At 38.2% G+C, this 16,818-nt stretch overlaps 1 protein-coding gene across 18 annotated transcripts in view; it reads left to right on the top strand.

Annotated features, from left to right (window-relative positions):
• The window catches only part of PATJ (PATJ crumbs cell polarity complex component), a 358,987-nt gene that overhangs the window by 111,695 nt on the left and 230,474 nt on the right, over positions 1 to 16,818 (top strand). For 17 of the 18 annotated variants that reach the window (XM_027108328.1, XM_027108332.1, XM_027108333.1 and 14 more), the window contains 4 exons: positions 212 to 328; positions 2,112 to 2,507; positions 7,525 to 7,648; positions 13,100 to 13,274. In XM_027108328.1, coding sequence (XP_026964129.1) covers positions 212 to 328; positions 2,112 to 2,507; positions 7,525 to 7,648; positions 13,100 to 13,274 — 812 coding nt within the window. The remainder of the gene's footprint in view (positions 1 to 211; positions 329 to 2,111; positions 2,508 to 7,524; positions 7,649 to 13,099; positions 13,275 to 16,818) is intronic. The other variant, XM_027108335.1, reaches the window with a different exon arrangement.

The raw sequence follows: 16,818 nt of genomic DNA, 5'->3' as shown, positions 1-16,818 counted from the left end.
TTGTATATCTGAAATTTGAGTTATTAACTAAACTTACCGTGGTGATTATTTTGCAACATATACATCTACCAAATCATTATGTTGTACACTTAAAACTAATATAATGTTTTATGTCAATTAGAACTCAATAAAAAAAAAGTTTCATGGTTGACAAAAACAGTTCTTCAGTCATGCTAACATAATTAAAAATTAAAAGTGCTTCTATTTTCAGGAAGGTGATAAAGAGGAAGAAAATCATATTTTACATTCAAACAATAATGAAGACAAGACTGACATTTCAGGAACAGTTCATGATATAAATTCATCTTTAATACTTGAAGCACCCAAGGTATTTAGTACATTTATTTCCCAAGTAAACAGTTGCTATTATAAAGAAGACAAAAGCTTGTTCTCACTCTCATTTCTTGGCTAAATAGATACAAATCAAATAATCCCCCCCCTTATTAATTTTTTTAATCGCAGATATTTATTTATTTATTTTTGGCTGCAGTGCGTGACACGCTGGATCTTAGATCCCTGACCGGGGTCAAACCCATGTCCCCTGCAGTGGAAGTGCAGATTCTTAACCCCTGGACCACCAGGGAAGTCCCTATTAATTTTTTTTAAACTGAAATCTTTTCTCTCTTGTATCACATTGCCTCCATAAATGACATAGCCCAGGTATAAGGCATTTTCAAAGAACAAACGTACCTCATTTTATATCACTAATATACTCTTAAAATTTTGAGGGTAGAACATATTTTTGAAAATAGACCTGCATTAAAAAAAAATGCTGTAGAATAAGAGCTATACAGAGCTTCTTATTGAATACTTTCTAAAGAAAAGAGTTATTTAGTCAAACCTTACTTTATGCTTTAATATTAGAAAGTATATTTTGAAGCTTTTCCCTTTTTATTCTTAAAATGAATTGTGTTTATTTTGCTTCTTGAGTTAGAGTATGGTTTTGCTTTACTTGATAACAACTGTCTTTTGATATTCTTTACATAGTTTGTTGACAGTGTCTAAAACTGATATGTAGTCCTATAATGTCCATTATATTTTTGTAGTTTAAACATTTTTTGTTACAGTTTCATAACTGTGTGACATGTTTAAATATGCCTTCTAAATGCAGTTTTTTTTCTTTTTTTGAAATAACTAGATTACAGTATTTGGTATAGTATATTAATTTAAAAGTGTCACTGCAATGATGTCTAGCTGCAAGTGAGGAAGCAATGGGAAGGAGTAGATTCATTTCAGGAATTTGCATTTATTGATACTTAATGAATAGGACTTAAAATAGGAAATGTCGTTGATCCCTTAGAGGGAATTGGGCCTCATTGTGCCCAGCACCCTAAGGTGCCTTGGAGTTAGGTCAAAGGCTCAGCAGATCCATATATTCCTCAAGCATTACCTAGGAACTCAACAGAGTTTCTGCTCATGCATGACTGTCTAGCTTCAGTTTTATGTACTTGTTTTTCTGATTAGTGAAGTATGAATTAATTGAAGAGCATACTGTATTCATTCCTTTTGTTTTATATTATTAATGCAGATGCGAAAATAAATTTCTATTAAGTGGTATATTATAAAAGAGTCATACTCAAAGCAGTTGAGACATATTCCCCATATCTTCAGTTTATAGAGAATGTTTTGTAGACATTCAAATAACCATTAATTTCTTTTTAGTTACATAAACCTGAAAATCCTGACCTTTTAAGTCTTTGCTTTCTTAAGTGATAGTATGAAGCGCATCCATGTTTATGTATTAGTTTTTATATGAGATGCAGGAGTTAAATATTCAATGTAGCAATTTAACAAAATTCCTATTTCTGACTGAAAATTTTAAGGCAGTTGATGTATAGTGAACCTTTCAGACTAGTCAGTCACCTTGCCAAAGTCAGATTTTTGCCTCTTGTCGTTTGTTTCTTTTCAGGGTTGAGGCTTGAGGCTTGTGTGGCAGTGAGATTGTATTTCTTCTCATTTGTAATGGAGAGCTGTCAGGTTAACCATGCATTGTCATGTAATACCGTCATTGCAGTTATGTCAGCGGTTAATTTTCCAGTTAATGTGTGGGGTGCAGCTTTAATACAGACGTAGTTTAAAGTTTTTTTTTTTTTTACAATTTTTATTCACAGGGATTTAGAGATGAGCCCTATTTTAAAGAAGAGCTTGTGGATGAGCCATTTCTAGATTTGGGAAAGGCTTTCCAGTCCCAACAAAAAGAGATAGACGATAGTAAGGAGGCCTGGGAAATGCTTGAATTTATGGCGCCTAGATTGCAGGAAATGGGTGAAGAAAGAGAAATGCTTGTTGATGAAGAATATGAGCTCTATCAAAACCACTTTCAGTCCATGGAATCGTATCCCTCATCTCACATTCAAGAGGCTGCTCCTGTTCCATCCATGAAGGAGCTTCACTTTGGTACACAGTGGTACCAGGATTGTGAACTGCCTGAGCCTCAAGAAGCCAGGTCCATGATGAGCGTGTATTCCCAGGAGATGCAGCAGTGTGGCTATAGCACTGAAAAGATGGTAAGGGATTAGAACACATCTTCCACATCCTCCCTGACTCCCCCTGAACAAAATTCAATGGATCTTTTCATCATTAATCATTTTTTCCAAAATGTACCATACAGTGTGTTGCTTTAAGTAAACCTCATCATTTCTGTATTATGTAACTTCTGGCTGGAGTCAATAAGCTGTAGTTGCCTTGCTTTTATGGTGGGTTTTATTTTTTTTACCTTGATGTTTTAGTGATGTTTTTCTCCTAATTACCGATTTCAAGGAAGAGTTCTTTTGCCATTTGTGATTTTTTTTAAAAAAATTCTCTCAGGGAGACACAGCTCTGTATTTCTCACATAACGTATTTGTCAAGGAAAATCAAGGCAAAATTGATTAAAGATTTATTGTTGTTTCTGTCTTGCTTATCCACACTGTTCTCTGTATTATATATGATACTAAATAGAAAGTCACTGAACTCTAGAAGATTATCTTTACATTTGTGATACTACCTGTTGACAACTTTGCAGGAAAGCATTATATTTTAATAGGTTTGCCCTTGCTATTAAATCACCAATAAGTTTTTTTAAAAATCAAATTAGAGTTAACTGGTCACCAGTTGGAATCTTTCATTAGGGATATTTTTAATGTTTTATTTTTGTTTGTTTATTTCGTTCCCCAAATTAACTTCCAAGCAAATGAAAAGAAAGTTTTTGTATGGGGTACATAGCAGTGTGTTCAGGTTCAGTACGGTGCCCTCCTCACTGAGTCAGCAACTTCCCTGCAGTGATGTGCAAAGTAGCCTTCATTTGCTTTCTCACAGGCAGATAGAGCTGGGTTTTTTCCTTGCCTCCCTTAGATCTTCCTACATTTATCCTTTTTGCAAATGCCTGTGGGTCCCTCTGCTATGCAAGATGCTGTATTTATATATTTAAGGAACCCCAGAGGATTACCCCTAGTAGTGGACTCTGGGCAGTCTACAAGCGAACAGATATTTGGGATTATGTGACTAATGTGGGAAGAGGTGACATCGAATCACCTGGTATGTTGCCACTGACATTGGTTCTTTCTACTTCTGCCAGTCCCACTCCTATGTCTGTAAGTGCTTGACCTCAAACAACAGTCAGTTATATGGAGGAAGTTAGTAATTGCAGATTATTGAATATTCATAAATACTGCCTTGTTATGGTGTTTTTTTCCATAAAAATGAATTTTTCTATTTACCCCAATATAAGGCAACCTAAAATATAGGCCCTTTTTTTTTTTTTTTTTTTGCGGTACGCGGGCCTCTCACTGTTGTGGCCTCTCCCTTTGTGAAGCACAGGCTCCGGACGCACAGGCCCAGCAGCCATGGCTCACGGGCCCAGGCGCTCCGCGGCATGTGGGATCTTCCCGCACCGGGGCACGAACCTGTGTCCCCCGCATCGGCAGGCGGACTCTCAACCACTGCGCCACCAGGGAAGCCCATATACACATTTTTTAAATATTCTTTTCCATTATGGAAAAGAATATAAAATATCATCATAAGATATTGACTCTAGTTCTCTGTGCTATACAGTGGGACCTTGTTGTTTACCCATTCTATATATAAAAGCTTATGTCTGCTAACCCCCGCCTTCTACTCCATCTCTCCCCCAAACCCCTCCCCTTTGGCAACCACGAGTCTGTTCTCTATGTCCGTGATTCTGTTTCTGTTTCATAGATAGGTTCATTTGTGTCATATTTTAGATTCTACATATAAGTGATATCATACGGTATTTGTCTTTCTCTTTCTGACTTAGTTCACTTAGTATGATAATCTCTAGGTCCATGCATGTTGCTGCAGATGGCATTATTTCATTCTTTTTTATGGCTAACATTCCATTGTATATATATGCCACATCTTCTCTATCCATTCATCTGTTGATAGACATTTAGGTTGTTTCCATGTCTTGGCTACTGTGAATAGTGCTGCTGTGAACATAGGGGTTCATGTATCTTTTTGAATTAGAGTTTTGCCCGGATATATGGGCATTAGCTCTTTTCCTCCCTTCCCCACACCCAGCAGTGATGACAGTGTATGGGAGGAAAAACCCTTTTTCCTCTACCCTCCTAGGTTCTTCTGGCTGAGGCCCTGGAAATTAAACTGACAAAAGACAGATTAAGAAAAGAAAAACCATTTATTAACACCTGCATCATGCATATACACAGGAGAAACTCAGTGATGATTCACTGAAAGGAGGGGTTAGAACTTGGGCTTATACAGCATCTTAACAAAGAACAGTGAATTTGTAGAGAACTAACAAGACAAAGGAAAAGGGATTTGGGCTTTTAGGGTCAGCAGACTGTGGGAAGGGAAATATATGGGGGGGAATTGATGGAAGATAAGGATTGTTGTAGTAAGGTTTGTCATGTACATCTCTCTTAGTGCCACCTCTGAGCTGAAGAGTCTAGAGTTGTCTCTGGTGATTGAGAATCAGGGGAGGATAGGAAGCTTTTCTGAGTTCACTCTTTTTCTTCAGTTCAAAATAATCCTTATGCCAAAGTGGCATATTTCTGGGTGGAATATTCTGATCCCCTGTAACAGGTGTACCCACATCATCAGGATGGGCTTGGATCTTTATTTGCCTTTCTCTCATTATGGTGGATCCAGTGACGATACTTTATTATCTAATATAAGAAGCCCTGAGTGGATGGATTTTAAAAACACAGTGAAATACCTTACAAATATGTAATTCCCAATGCTCTTCTATTTAGAGGGTGCCCTCCAAAAAGGTAGAGGAACATTATCACTTCTGTCTTCATTGTAATATCCATTTTGGGTTACAGATATAGCTATATTTGTGGAGTGGAAATAGTACCCAACGACTTATAAGTTTATCATTCTCTACCACCCTGTTACTCCATTTTAGTTGAAGGGTGAAGCCATCAAGATTTATAGATCTGGTTCTTTATTTTTAATTGTGATAAAATACACATTACATAAAGTTGACCTTTTAAGCATTTTTAGGCTTATAGTTCCTGTGGCATTAATACACTCACATTATTTTACAACCATTACCACCATCCATCTCCAGAACTTTTTCATCTTCCCAAATTGAAACTCTGTACACACTAAGCAATAACTTCTCATTCTCACCTTCCCTCCTCCTCTGGCAACCAACCACAATTCTACTTTCTGTCTCTCAAAATTTGACTACTCAAAGCACCTCATGTAAGTGGAATCATACAATGTTTATCCTTTTGTGTCTGGCTTATTTCACTTAGCATGATGTCTTCAAGGTTCATACATATATCGTGTCAGCGTTTTCTCACTTTTTGAGGCTGAATAACATTCCACTGAAGGTATATATACCACCTTTTGTTTACTCATTCATCAGCTGATGGACATCTGGACTGTTTCTATCTTTGACTATTGTGAACAATGCTGCTGTGGACACTGGTATACAAATATTTGTTCAAAAACCAGATTTTGGGTTCTTTACACCCAGAAGTGAAATTGCAAGATCATATGTAATTCTGTTTAATTTTTTTAGGAATCATTGTACTGTTTTCCATAGAAACTGTACCATTTTCATTTCTGCTGGCAATGTACAAGTTTTCTAATTTCTCTACATGCTCACCAACACTTGTTTTCTGTTTTTTAAATAGGTGTGAAGTGATAGCTCACTGTGGTTTTGATTTGTATTTCTCTATTAGTGACCTTGAGCAGCTTTTCATATGCTTATTGGCGATCTTCAAATATCCTTTGGAGAAATGTCTAAGTCCTTTGCCCTTTTTAAAAATATCTGATTCTTTTTGCCTGAGGATTAGTTACCTGAGAATAATTTTATGTTTTTATTTTTTTCTCTATTTAGAAAAAAACTGAATTGATTTTTCTAAAGATTTAACCTTTCATACCCGCTGTATTGAAATCTCAGATTTAGGCATCAATTCTTATTCCTCAGTTCCATAATTGCCATTCACTTAAAAAAAAAATCCAGACAGTTCAAAAATTGTTGTAAAATTTCTTCTTTTTAAGTAGTCAGTGGCTGCCATCTCCTCCTGACTCCCTTCTCTATTAAGTTCTTCTTATTTTATTCTAGGCAACTAAGTAGTCATATTTCCTTTCTCACCTCTTTTTTAATATTTGAGTTGAATTCTTTGTACTGTAACCTTCTTTGGGTATCTGATACAGTTATATACTCAATTATATTCATAATCTATTTGATAAAACCTAGCAGTATTTGGTACATCAGTTTATGAGAGGTCCTTTTCTTATCATTGAAGTATGACCAGTATAACCATGAAAAAACATGGACTGTTGTAAAAAATATAATTCATTTTTTTGTTTCGAACAACCTAAATTTCCAACAATAGAGAATAACATAGTGTTATTCACCTTAAATGAGTTAAGGTAAATGCCTACGGTGACCATAATGTTGTCATTTAATTTCATGCATATAAATACTTTTTAAATATCATAATAAAATACATCAATGAAAATTGTATGTTCTGGAAGATTGTAACTTTGGAAAACCGTAAAAGACGTGTGTAAAAGGAAGACAAGGAAAGTGTAATAACTTTTGACTGTGCTTACCTGTAGGTTTTAGGTTTGGGGAACAGGTTGTTCACTAGGCAGATAAGAGTGTCAGGGAGGGCAGAGCAAAGGCTTAGAGCTATGAAAATTCACTAGGTGTTTCCAGATCAGCAATGAAGCTATTTAAGTTGTGATCCAGCATGATCCAGGACATAATGAGTATCAACTGTTGACCTTGCTTAACTTGATAGATCTTTTATTCCTCTGCCTTGGTGAATGTTTATTTAAATCTACTTATTAATGTTTATAAAACAATTTTTTTTTTGGTTAAAAAATCCACTGTTTGGAAAAAACAGATTTTACTAGCCTATACTCTTACAGATATTAAGTTACTAACATTTGTTACTGCTTACCACAGTATAAACCGTTACTTGAGAAGGCTTGTTTGCAGGGCCAGTTTTCCGCTATCATTATGATCTGGATTGAACAACATTATGGTGTTCCACATTTTGTCATAAAGTACTAATGCATTTCTGTTTTCTTCCTCTTGAGATGAAAGAAAACTTTGGCATCGATTCCCTATCCTCCATACCCTCAGCTGAAGGAAACAGTGAACAAAGCAGATTTGATGATCTGGAAAATCTTAATTCGTTAACAGAAAGTAGTCTGGATTTAGGTTTGTGATTTTCGTTTCTCATAAACACAAATTACATTATTTTGCAATCTTTCAGTTTTATTGGTATATATGATGAATTTTACTGTCACATTTTCATTCATTATAATGTTTTGAATTGAAATCTGCTTATTAATTAATCTGCTTCAAAATATCTGGAAAAATAACGTGAGTCATATTTCAACTTAGAGCTTTCAGATTCTGTTTTCTGAGAGAGCTGCATTTTCCCTGCCTCATTTTGCTTTTTATTAGCTTCATGGATTAAAACTAAAGCTACTGCCTTATGCCAAATCTGAAATAAGTCTCTAGTAATATATATTAAAATCTCTGATGCTATTAAGTGATACTGTTAGCTCATTGAATGGGGTTGTTAAATATTAATAAAGAGAGACATATTTTAAACATTTATGAAACATTTTTATAGCCATATATTACAGTCAATTTTGGTACATTAATAACTTAGTTTCCATTAAAGAATCCTAAAAGTATAGTGCTTCTCCTTGCCTCTTCCCATATTGATTCTTATATATTTTTGAAAACTTGACTTTAAAAAATAATCTTTCCTCATCTAACACTGCAATATTTAATGTCGTAATATTAAGATCCTTAGGTGAACCTGGTAAGTTCTTTCATAGCATTGGGATTTATAGAGCCATTGTTCAGGATTTATGCTGTCCTTCACCTGTTTTGACTCTACTTATAGGAAAAGTCTTTCTCTGTGGGCAGTTCTTGTGTTGTATGGTAATATGCTATTAGGAGAGAGAGATAGCTATAGAAAAGTTATGTAACTGTTTTTTATGAATTCAACATTCTATCAGGTAAAAATCTAAAGAATGGAATTCTTAATGTGGTTAAAGATTGAAGGCATCTATGAGATGATAACAGTCGCCAGTTCCCTGCAGGTCAGAACACATCATGAATAGTTAATTTAAAAAGAAAATTAGGATAGTCAATTTTGAGTATCTAAGATTAAATGAGTCTATTCAATTTTTCATAATGTATAACTGATTGTGACTAGGAGAAAAATGGGATTTTTCACCAAAACTCTCCTGGTATACTATTTTTTTTTTTAATTCACCACATTTCTGTATCCTCTGACTATTAAATACTTAGAGATTTATGGCACAAATGAATTCATAAATGAATTAATGGTCCATATCTGTTTGATTACAGTTGACACTTTATAGCCATATAAGCACTATTTTGGGCCACATAATTCTGTTGTAGAGGGCTTACCTGTGCATTGTAAGATGTTCGCAGCCTCCCTGCCTTCTAACCCTAGATTCAGTGGTATTCCCAGTCATGATCAAAATCAAAATGTTTTCAGACATTGGCAAATGTCCCTTGGAAGACAAAATTGCCCTGGTTGAGAACCATTCACTGTTTTATACTATCAGGATTGAAAGGAATAGACTAGAAATATGGGGTGGGTGTTTGTGAGGAAGGGCAGTGGAGTTGGGAAAAAGATAGGGAAAGGGCTTTTGTCCTCATGGGATGATCTAGTCTTCCTCTGAGCCCTGCTCTGGATATCATCTAAGTGACTCCGAAGTTATTTCCTCTGCATTCTGCTGCCTGTATGAGTTTCCTAGGGCTGTTGTCACAAAGAGCCACAAACTCGGTGGCTTAAAACAGCAGAAGTTAATTCTCTCACTGTTCTGGAGTCCAGAAGTCCTAAATGAAGATTCTGTGCTCCTTCTGAGAGCTCTAGGGAAGAATCTGTTCTTTTCCTTGTTCAGCTTCAGGTGGCTCCAGCGTCCTTTGGCTTGCGGCTGCATCATTCTAATTTCTGCCTCCGTCCTCACGTGGCCCTCTCTCCTTCTCCCTATCCATGTCTTCTCTTCTTCTCTCTCGTATAAGGACACCTGCTGTTGGATTTAGGACCCACTTGGATAATCAGGATGGTCTCATTTCAAGATACTTAATTTAATTACATCTGCAAAGCCCTTTTTTCCATATAAGTTCTCATTTATAGGTTCTGTGGCAGAGATATACATATTTTAGTTGGGCCACCATTCAACCCACCATACTGCCTTAATCTAATATTTGACAAGGCCCTGGGAATTTATTTTTGGAGAGTATAGCTTTAGGAATTAAGCTACACTTGTATACCTTAGGCCTGTCCTCACTAGAAGAGTGTTCATAACGACATGCTGTTTGGAAAAATTTTTGAGAGCTGCCGGAATGCTGTGTGGCAGGTGTGAGTGCTTGGGTTAGTGCTAACCATGGGCGGACTAAGAAATTATTGGTACAGAGTCAGTATAATTTCAGTCCCAGGCCCCTGAGTACTAAGCCATTAACCTGCTGTGTCACCAGGCGAGCCTCCCGCTTCTCCAAGCCCCTCCACTTCTTCAGCTGTAAAATGATGGAATTGGGCTAAGTGTTCTGTGAGGCCTCTTTCAAATCTGTAGCCCTTTGACCACTCTGTCAGTAACAGACAACTTTAGATTTACTTATGAGCAATTACATTAAAAATTATTTTTGAGAACCTATGTGTAAAGGGCTATTTTTGACCCTGTACTTAATCTAAAAGTAGGTTTCCTCTAAGAGCCTATGCTCTTCACGGGCTGTGAAACTAAACCTAGAAATTAGCATAATTAATAATGTAAAGCATACAAGATAAATGTCAAATCAGTAATACATTTAGTGTTAAGAGATTTCAGAAGATTTCAGACAGAAAGTAGTTCTGTTTCCCAGTCTTTGACTGGCCCAGCCTGGAATGGGCCTCCAGTGAACCTGGATGAATTTCTGTCATTGCACACAGCGTCAGGCACACTCGCGTATTTGCATGCCTGTCTATAACCATAAGCTTCTGGAGGTCAAGGCTTATGCCTGATTATGTTACCATAGTGGGTGCTCAAGAAATATTTCTTGAATGAGAAGGTGATGTGCTGCTCCTCTGTGGTGATTTAACAGCATACCGATTCCCTACTTGTTTTTTTCCAGTTGCTTAGTTGTGCCGTCACGCCCTCTCTTCTCTACTTGCATTCTTCTTGCCTTTATTTTGTTTATCTTTCTATTCCTGCACCTCACTAAGTATAAACCTTTTGGAAATTTCCCCCATTTCTCTCCTATAAGCTTTAACTTCCATTTGTCTAGGAACCTTTTTTTTAAACTTCCCTGGGGATTTCTTTCGTGGTCCAGTGGTTAAGAATCTGCTTTCCAAAGCAGGGGATGCAGGTTCGATCCCTGGTTGGGGAACTAAGATCTCATGTGCCGCGAGGCAACTAAGCCTGCACGCTCTAGAGCCCGCGCACCACAACTAGAAAGGAACCCGTGTGCCGCAATGAAAGATTGCGCATACCGCAATGAAGATCCCGCAACTAAGACCCGATGCAGTCAAATAAATAAATAAATATTAAAAAAAGTAAATAAGTAAACTTCCCTGTTTACCTAACCTGTGTGCTTCTGTTGTGGCTGTTACCTAACAACTGCATAGGCCCCGAAGGATGCAATTTATTTTATGGGCTCCCGGGTACCGTGGTGCACTTGATGAACAGCTCTGTAAGTCTGCCTGTGTCAAGCACGGTGAGAGAGGAGAGATGTGTATCTGAGCACTGCCAAGGTGTCCGTGGAGGAGGAGTGGGCAAAGGGTATGGGCAGCCTTGTGTGGAGCAGGTAATGAAAAGTTTTAAAGAAACTGAAGCAACCTATGAAACCCAGTGCCGCAATTTAATAGGCTGCTTTAGCAGCATAGCTGGATGGGAAATAGCTCTGCAAATAGAGCCGGTTCTCTGTTCTTTCAACTCCTGTGTTAGGCCATTCGTGCCAGAATTTCCATCCCATCCCTGGCCCCTTTTCAAGGGGGAGAAGGTAGACACAGGCAAAGCTAGAGCAGTGCGGCACTGGTATGGATTTGACTGTGCAGGAATGTAGGCCCAGGGGATGGGAGTGAAGCATGTCTGAGGTACCGGAGACTTCCTTTAATACCACCTGAGCATTACAGTTACTTTCACCCCCTCTTCAGATTCTCTGCTGATTAGATCCTGATTCCAGTGTGTCTAGACAAGACAAAAAGCAGAAGTAGAAGTGAGTTTACTAGAAAATTTGTTCAATATGAAGAAATGGAAAGTTTAGGTGATGCTTATAGGAAAAGGTTTAGAAGAGTGTCTATATCTCTTAGTGATCATTTCCAATATTCTGATGAGCCAGGTCTCAAAAATATACCATAAATGTATGGATTTAAGGGAGGCATTTGATTCACTATTCATCATATTTGTATAACATGATGAAGAAAGATTGGCTGGGAATTTATAATGGATGAGATATAATGGATACTGAGGTATATCTTAAGAGTAATTAATGGGTTTATGCCAGTCTGGGTGCAGGTCTCTAAACATGTGCTGTAGGACTGCATGCACAGCTCTGCTCTTTTTACTCCTTTTTTCAGTAAATGGGAAAATGACACAGGTGATGTGTCAGGTAAATTTGTACATTGTTTTTTGTTTTGGCTGTGCCACGTGGCATGCGGGATCTTAGTTCCCTGACCAGGGATCAGACCCATGCCCCCTGCAGTGGAAGCACGGAGTCTTAACCATTGGACCTCCAGGGAAGTCCCAATTTGTCCATTCTAATTAGTAAAAATTCCTTGACCTGGAATTCCCCACCTATAAAATATGGTTGCTCTTATCTTTTCTAACTCATAGTTTAATGTGAGAATTAAATAAGGTAACAAATGTAAAAGAATCCTGGAATTTATAAACAAAGCCCCTTTAAAAATGTAAGTGTTTTTATTTGCTTATTTGTTATTCTGTGGAATTATTTTTTTTAAATCAGTGAAATGTCAGTATGCCTGTAATTGAGACAGCCTAGGTTGATAAAGGGAAAATTTAGTAAAGTAAGAATACCATCGTAGAGGGGATTCTTAATTGAATGAAAGATTCTTTAAATTCTGCAGTGCTTTATGATTTTCAGACGTTTCACATACATGATTTCATATAAGCCCATAATAACTTTTTTTTCTCCCTACCCCTATATTACCCTTCCCCACTTCCCTCTCCCCACTGGTAACTACTAGATTGTTCTCTGTATCTGTAAGTCTGTTTCTTTTTTGTTTTATTCACTAGTTTGTTGTATTTTTTAGATTCCACATATAAGTGATATCATATAGTATTTGTCTTTCTCTTTCTGACTTATAAGGGGGATTCTTTTGATAAAAGATTCATATTGCTAAAATAACATCTTTTCAGTGAGACCATGCTTAAAATTGTAACCCTCTTTCACTGAGCAACACATATCCCCCTTCCTTGCCGAATTTTTTTTACCATAGTACTGTCACCATCTGACATATTAAATGTTTTACTTATTTAGTTTAGTATAAATAAGTCTTCTCTCTGGAAGGGGCCTGCCTGTAGTAGATATCCATGACTATTTATTGAATTAATGAAGAATGAATGAATGTAATGAAGAATGAATGAGTATATCGTGTGCTCACTATCATCTGGGTTTACTCTTTAGGCATGATGATTCCAAATGACGTTCAAGGTCCTGGCTTGCTTGTTGAACTTCCTGCTGTGGCTCAAACAAGGGAGCAAGAAGACTTGCCTCTATACCAGCTCCCCAGGGCTCTAGCTGTTTCCAAGGCCTCGGCATACATAGGAATGTTGTCTTCTAGACATGCCACTGATGCATGGTATGATATTATTTCTCTTTGTTTTCACATTATAAAATATCTTTCTTTTTGCTTCTATTAAAAAAAAACATTGTAAAGCAATTATACTCCAATAAAGATGTTTAAAAAAAAAACGAAAACAACTGGGCATGATTATGGTGGAACATTTGGAAAATGCAACGAAATATTATGAATAAAACCCACCATACAAAACAATTACTGTGAGAATTTCACATACTTAAAATTGTACCATATATATAATTTCTTTTATATATATACAATTTTGTATTCTTGCAGTTGTCTGCAAAATAGATTATGGGAGTATTTACTTAGAGAATGGAAGGTTAATTAAGAATTTAACAACTCAAGCAAGAAGTACTCGAGGACAAATTAGGGACGGACTGGACTTAAGAGTTAGAGCAGCTGTAGGAATTGGTGACTGATAACATGCTGGGAGTGAGAAGGAGTAGGAGGACGACCTGTGTGTCTGAATGGGGCAACTAGATGGTTAGTGGGACCATTAATTCCTTGGCATAAGATTATAAGAGCATGAGCAGGTTGAAGAGGAAAATGATGAGTTCTGTTTGGGACATGTTGAGGGTTCAGGTATCCATAGGACAATAAAGTGAAATGGAGTTAATTAAATACATGACTCTGGGGACTAGTTTTGAGGTCTATCCTGATATGGATAATTGGGAACAAGATCAAGTGTAGGTGAAACTCCTGGATTTGAATAGTCATCCAGGGGAGGCTCAAGTGATAAAAGAACAGGGCCAAAATTGGAGTCCTGCAAAGCAGCAATATTAAGGGCATGAACTGAGGAAGAAAATAATGAAGTGGAATGAACAAAATGTAGAAGGAAATTGATGAACTAGAGGTTGATATAGAAACCAAGGGAAGAGAGCATTTTAACAAAAGGATCATTGCAGACTATTGTTACGTGCTACGGAGAGGTCAAGGTAGATAAAATGGAAGCGTTTTCGTGGGGCTTGATCACACGGTTGCCCTTGGTAAGCTTAGAACAGTTTCATTAGAGTGGAAATCAGAGAGTAGTGAGTTGAGAATTGAACAGGTCAGATATTGGACAAAGTAAGAGCAGACTAATGTTTTGAGGAACCTGATCATGAAAAGAGGCAGAAAGAACACATGTTACCTAGACAACTGAAGGGCACTGTGGAAATGGGACAAGGAGGCAGATATATATATATACATCTACATATGCATCTATATATGCATCTACATATATATATATACACATACACACACACACATAGATTGTGAAAGATCCAGAAAAGGAATATGTAGATGCTAGAAAGTGGGTGATTAAGTGTAGTCCCTGGAGAAGGTGGAGGGAGAGGACACTGCACACCTAGAGAGATTAGCTTCTAATAGTTTGATAGGAGGAAGCTCATCTCCTCCATGGACACAGGTGGCAGGAATGAAAGGAAGGTACAAATGCAGTACTATTAGTACCTTGAGGACTGGAATCCAAGGAGGTTCTTGTCCAATGACCTTGATTTTTTTTTTTTCTGTCATTTAGGAGAAAGGTTATTTACTCAGAATGATGGGGTGCTAGTCAAGTGGGCCATAAAAGGAGAGGTGTGAGAGTAGAGATTAGCTTTAGAAATAAGGGTAGGAGAGTAATGGCCTAGTGGTGGGAAGGAATTGAGAAAAATATTGACTCCGTTTTCCCAGCTTGGCAGGGAGTGAGAGAGTGAGTGTCACCCACTCAAGTGTGGCATCCATGGCAGAGAAGCAGAAGCTGTTGAGAGAACAGAGGAGGTTGAGAGAACACTGAGGGAAGAAGTTAGCATGTGGGGTGGCTTCTTTACAATTCAAGGAGATTCCTTGGAGTGTGACAGGTAGTTTGGCTGGGGGGGCGTGCTTGGGGGGGTATGGGAACAGAAGCACCTCTGAAAGAAACACCAGAACCGTGTAGCACTGTGAGTACAGGACAGGAGAGGCGAACGAAGGAGTTGGAGGTGTTGCAAAGCATAACAGAGATGAGAAAGGGGTGGGATTAATTGGCCTTATTGCTTTATTTATTTTTATTGGAGTATAGTTCACTTACAATGTTGTGTTAGTTTCAGGTGTACAACAGGTGAATCAGTTATACATGTATAGATATATATCATCCTAAGTGAAGTAAGTCAGACAGAGAAAGACAAATATCATAGGATATCACTTATTTGTGGAATCTAATTTAAAAAATGATACAAATGAACTTATTTACAAAACAGAAACAGACTCACGGATCTTGAAATCAAACTTATGGTTACCAAAGGGGAAACGTGGGGGGAAGTGATAAATTGGGAGACTGGGATTAACATATGCATAGAATAGATAACTAATAGGGACCTACTGTATAGCCCAGGAAACTCTACTCAATGTTCTGTAATAACCTATATGGGAAAAGAATCTTAATGCTTTTATTGAAACCTTAGTCCAAGAAAGATTTTGTGTTATATGAAGTGTCTCAGACTTATATCACTTCTCTGTTCAGCGACCTGTGGCCTTTGCCTAGAGTTTTAGATAGAACTTTAGTAAAAAGTTATCTGGCTTCTGTGTAGCTCATCTCTGAGTGGAAAGGGAAGACCCATAGGCCCAACTAGTTGGAGGAATCTGGTGGCTTTTCACTCAGCAGACCTGGACCAGGGTACAGAGGGGAGGAGGTGACAGGCCCAGGGTCCTCGTGCGAGGGATCTAAGCAGCTCCCAGAGGAACAGAACACAGTGTCAAACAGCCAGGGTTTGTTTTTTAATACTTTTTTTTAAATTAAGGGTACTTTAATTAATTAATTAATTAAGTAATTTTTGGCTGTGTTGGATCTTCGTTTCTGTGCGAGGGCTTTCTCTAGTTGTGGCAAGTGGGGGCCACTCTTCATCGCGGTGCGTGGGCCTCTCACTATCGCGGCCTCTCTTGTTGCGGAGCACAGGCTCCAGACGCGCAGGCTCAGTAGTTGTGGCTTACGGGCCTAGTTGCTACGCGGCATGTGGGATCTTCCCAGGCCAGGGCTCGAACCCATGTCCCTGCATTAGCAGGCAGATTCTCAACCACTGCGCCACCAGGGAAGTCCCAGGGGGTTTTTTTTGTTTTGTTTTTTTGTTTTTTTTGGTATGCGGGCTTCCCACCGCTGCGGCCTCTCCTGCTGCGCAGCACAGGCCCCGGACGCGCAGGCCCAGCGGCCACGGCCCACGGGCCCAGCCGCTCTGCGGCACGTGGGATCTTTCCGGACCGGGGCACGAACCCGCGTCCCCTGCATTGGCAGGCGGACTCTCAACCACTGCGCCAGCAGGGATGTCCCGGAAGCCCCTAGGGTTTGTTTTTTTAAGAGAAAGGCTTGGCAGTGGAAGTGCTGGAGGAGTTAGGAACATGTTTCCACTTTTTTATGTGATCAAATTACTTTTCAAACGAGACACTTTTATTTTTTAAATATCTCTTGTGCTGAGTGTTAATAATTGAATCTGGCCAAAGAATTCAGAAACGAGGCTGCTTTTCAGGCTATAGAACTGTAACTGTAGAACGGAAAAGATTTAAACAAATTTCCAAGCCCACCCCCTCCTTC

This window comes from Aethalodelphis obliquidens, unplaced genomic scaffold, assembly GCF_003676395.1.
Source record: "Aethalodelphis obliquidens isolate GAN/ISIS:26980383/991018 unplaced genomic scaffold, ASM367639v1 scaffold9, whole genome shotgun sequence".
Classification (NCBI taxonomy): Eukaryota; Metazoa; Chordata; class Mammalia; order Artiodactyla; family Delphinidae; genus Aethalodelphis; species Aethalodelphis obliquidens.
Note: the sequence above shows the minus strand (reverse complement) of the source record. Positions and strands in the feature narration are given on the sequence as shown.